The sequence below is a fragment of the Vigna radiata genome, unplaced genomic scaffold, assembly GCF_000741045.1.
Source record: "Vigna radiata var. radiata cultivar VC1973A unplaced genomic scaffold, Vradiata_ver6 scaffold_1074, whole genome shotgun sequence".
Lineage (NCBI taxonomy): Eukaryota > Viridiplantae > Streptophyta > Magnoliopsida > Fabales > Fabaceae > Vigna > Vigna radiata.
The window spans coordinates 1-3104 of record NW_014544007.1 but is presented as its reverse complement, the minus strand read 5'-3'; the positions used below and the strand labels follow the sequence as shown (position 1 = coordinate 3104).

General features: G+C 33.3%; 2 protein-coding genes across 2 annotated transcripts; both read left to right on the top strand.

Annotated features, from left to right (window-relative positions):
• Positions 1-231: 231 nt before the first annotated feature.
• LOC106755238 (ubiquitin carboxyl-terminal hydrolase 12-like) lies at positions 232-1265 on the top strand. The gene is made up of 3 exons (XM_014637347.2): positions 232-780; positions 873-1091; positions 1170-1265. Exons 1-3 carry the CDS (start codon positions 568-570, stop codon positions 1263-1265), a joined length of 528 nt encoding a protein of 175 aa, XP_014492833.1. The 5' UTR covers positions 232-567.
• Positions 1266-1464: 199 nt separating this feature from the next.
• On the top strand, positions 1465-2640 carry LOC106755239 (mechanosensitive ion channel protein 10-like). The gene is made up of 2 exons (XM_014637348.2): positions 1465-1579; positions 1886-2640. The coding sequence occupies exons 1-2, from the start codon at positions 1500-1502 to the stop codon at positions 2151-2153; spliced, it is 348 nt and encodes a 115-aa protein (XP_014492834.1). The 5' UTR covers positions 1465-1499; the 3' UTR covers positions 2154-2640.
• The last annotated feature ends 464 nt before the right edge of the window (positions 2641-3104 follow it).

The following is a 3104-nucleotide window of genomic DNA, read 5'->3' as shown; positions in this document are numbered from 1 at the left end:
ACTTTTTTAAGATGACATAGATTAGCCGTGGTTGTAGAATAGGAAAGAGCATTACTGGAATTGAAGCTATAGAGTTTTGATAGGTTTTTATTGCTAGTAGTGGATGGAAGAACATTTGATATCTCGTTGCATAATAATATTTTTATAATTAGTCAATTAGCTATACATCATTTTCTGATAAATCTTGTGACTATTGCTCATTCCATAGTTTAGTTTATGTTTCATAGTTAATTTTCTATATCTTACCGTTTGGATAGTGGAGCTTTGGATATGGAGGGGTTATTGTTAGCAGATGTTTAAATTCATCATATACATATGACATGGTTCATATTGTGGTTAACCTTTAGTTCCTCCCTCTTGCACCTTGTTTAAAAATTTGGTAGAGAATGTGATTGAGTTCTATAGTTTATGGCGGTACTTGTTTCAGTTAGTTTGTCAAAAGTGGAATTGAAAATGCTCAGGCTTTTTGATTTATNATAGCTTGTTGTAACTCAATTTTACTTAAACTATGCAGACACACAACATCAATTTAATGCACGTGAAAGTGATTGGGGTTTCACGTCCTTCATGCCTCTTGGTGAATTGTATGATCCTAGTAGAGGGTATCTTGTGAATGATACTCTTATAGTTGAAGCCGAGGTTCTTGTTCGTAGGATTGTTGATTACTGGACTTATGATTCNAAGAAGGAGACTGGCTATGTTGGGCTTAAGAACCAAGGAGCTACATGTTATATGAATTCTCTACTCCAAACCTTGTACCATATTCCTTATTTTAGAAAGGTTAGAACAGTTTTTCATATTTTTGGTTTGCCTGAAGTTCAATTATCTGTTGGAAAGCAATAAGAAGTTGGTTCGTGAATATAACATTTCAGGCTGTGTACCATANGCCAACAACTGAAAATGATATGCCCTCTGGTAGCATCCCTTTGGCTTTACAAAGTTTATTCTACAAGCTTCAATACAGTGACACCAGTGTTGCGACGAAGGAGCTGACAAAGTCTTTTGGTTGGGATACATATGATTCTTTCATGCAGCATGATGTTCAAGAACTAAATCGGGTTCTCTGTGAAAAACTCGAAGACAAAATAAAGGTATGACAATAACTTTGGTTAATTTTCTTCTTGATGAGGGACCATATCTAATGGTTATTTTATGTTATTTGTCTCCAGGGAACTGTTGTTGAGGGAACCATACAAAANTTATTTGAAGGGCACCATATGAATTACATAGAATGCATTAATGTAGAAGGTGATGCACCCTTTTGATGTTGGTGATCGTTGTGTTATTGATGGAGTTCAGGTAGTTTTCAACTCTAAACTCTCTCAACATTCATTCATGAAANCATACCTGACTGACACATTTATTANGGTTCCCAGATGATTGTGGAAGAGATGAACATACTAANTACNGTCTTTCTGAGATATGACAATGAAAAGATTTTCTATCCAAATTCAGTTNTGGCAACCAAGCCAATCAGTAACTTCTACAGGAGTCCAGAAATGAGTGATTCTGTTGAATTTGCTGTTGATGTTTCTACTTCTGTTGAAAGTATTGGAGCTTTGAAGGCAAAGTTAAAAGTGTACGTTTTTACTATGTTCAATCTAAAAATGTTAATGTTAGATTTTTGTTCATCAGAAGATTACCTATAGTATTAAAGTGGTTATAGTTATAGGTAAGACTAGTCTGAATCCACTGTTCTTTTCCTTCCATTGGTGTGATGAGCAAANGGTTTAACTTCAACTTTTACTTTTCTGATATAATATAGTACTTTTAAAGTTTTCCATAGTGTTGTTGTTTAAGCTAGAGATTGTTGATTTCTTTACACATTGTCTCAGTTATCTGTTTGTTTCAAGCCACTTTATATGTTTTTGGACAAAATTTNCAGATATTTGGAGAGTAGACCTCAACATTGGCGTCCCAACCACAATGTAGTGGTTAAGGATATTGAGAATGTGAATAAGTTGAAAATGGCTCTATATGTTACTCACACCATAAATTTTCAAAACTATGGGGAGAAGAGCAACCGAAGATCCGAATTAGTCCTAGAGTTAAAGAAAATTTTTGAAGATCTTAATATTAAATATCATCTGCTCCCACAAGAAGTTCATCTCAGTTATGTAAGGTCACAAGACTCAACAGCACAGACATTTTGAAGATATCTTGTACTTTCATAAGGTGCAAGTGTGTAGCACATTGTTGTTTTGCTGTTAAATTTGTTCTACTCTAATGATTCTCTCCATAGTCTATCTAGTTTGAGATCAAAGGTGGTGTGACAAATTTGATGATCAGAAGTGAAATTGGTTTGAACACTGTATTTCCTAATGAAATAGCTGAGGCCAGGGAAGAAAGAAANATGATGTTTAATGGCANTGTTCTGAGTAAGATCACTCCAAGGGCTCTTGCTTAAAAGAACACACTTTGTGTGAAGTTTCAAATTGCTCAAAGAATGCCAAGTTGCCAAATAATAAAGAAAAGGAAGGGACTGGTAGTGGGGATAAACATCACTCATTAAGAGAATTGGAGAAGATCAAATCACATGATTTGCTTCTTCTTTTTTCCATTTATTATTATGTGTAAGAACCAGAGTCGTGTTTTAGTATGATGATCTTTTGGTGTTAATGTTGTACTATTTTGTACCATGTCAGATCTNAGTTATGTTGTCTCTTTTTTATGATGTGTGTTNTGTTCATAATAGCATCCATTGTCATGACAGATCTTTCAGTCAAGAAATTTGTGCTTGTACTTTGAACTTTTTATATGTTTAATTTGGTTAATATTACATTTATACTTGTATTGGAGTATGCTTAATTTGCAGGATAGGAGGTGTTCATGTTTAGAGGAGACGGACCTAAAAGTTTAGTAATCATCTCTATCTCTGTCTCCGTTGGGTTTTCTCTAGACAAGGTAAATCCGTTGGGAACTGTTCACAATTTTTGACCATTTTATTTACACATACATTCAAGATGAATTATATTAATGTTATTTATATTTTAATTCAAACAATACCAAAAAAGTATAAGTTAAAAATAATTTAAAATAGAAGTTAATAATTATATTATATTTTTAGTTAAATGTACTAATTTAAGTTTGGATAAATTGCTGTT

Coding starts and splice junctions, on each gene's coding strand:
- LOC106755239 (XM_014637348.2), top strand. CDS start 1,500: ATGAGTGATTCTGTTGAATTTGCTGTTGATGTTTCTACTTCTGTTGAA.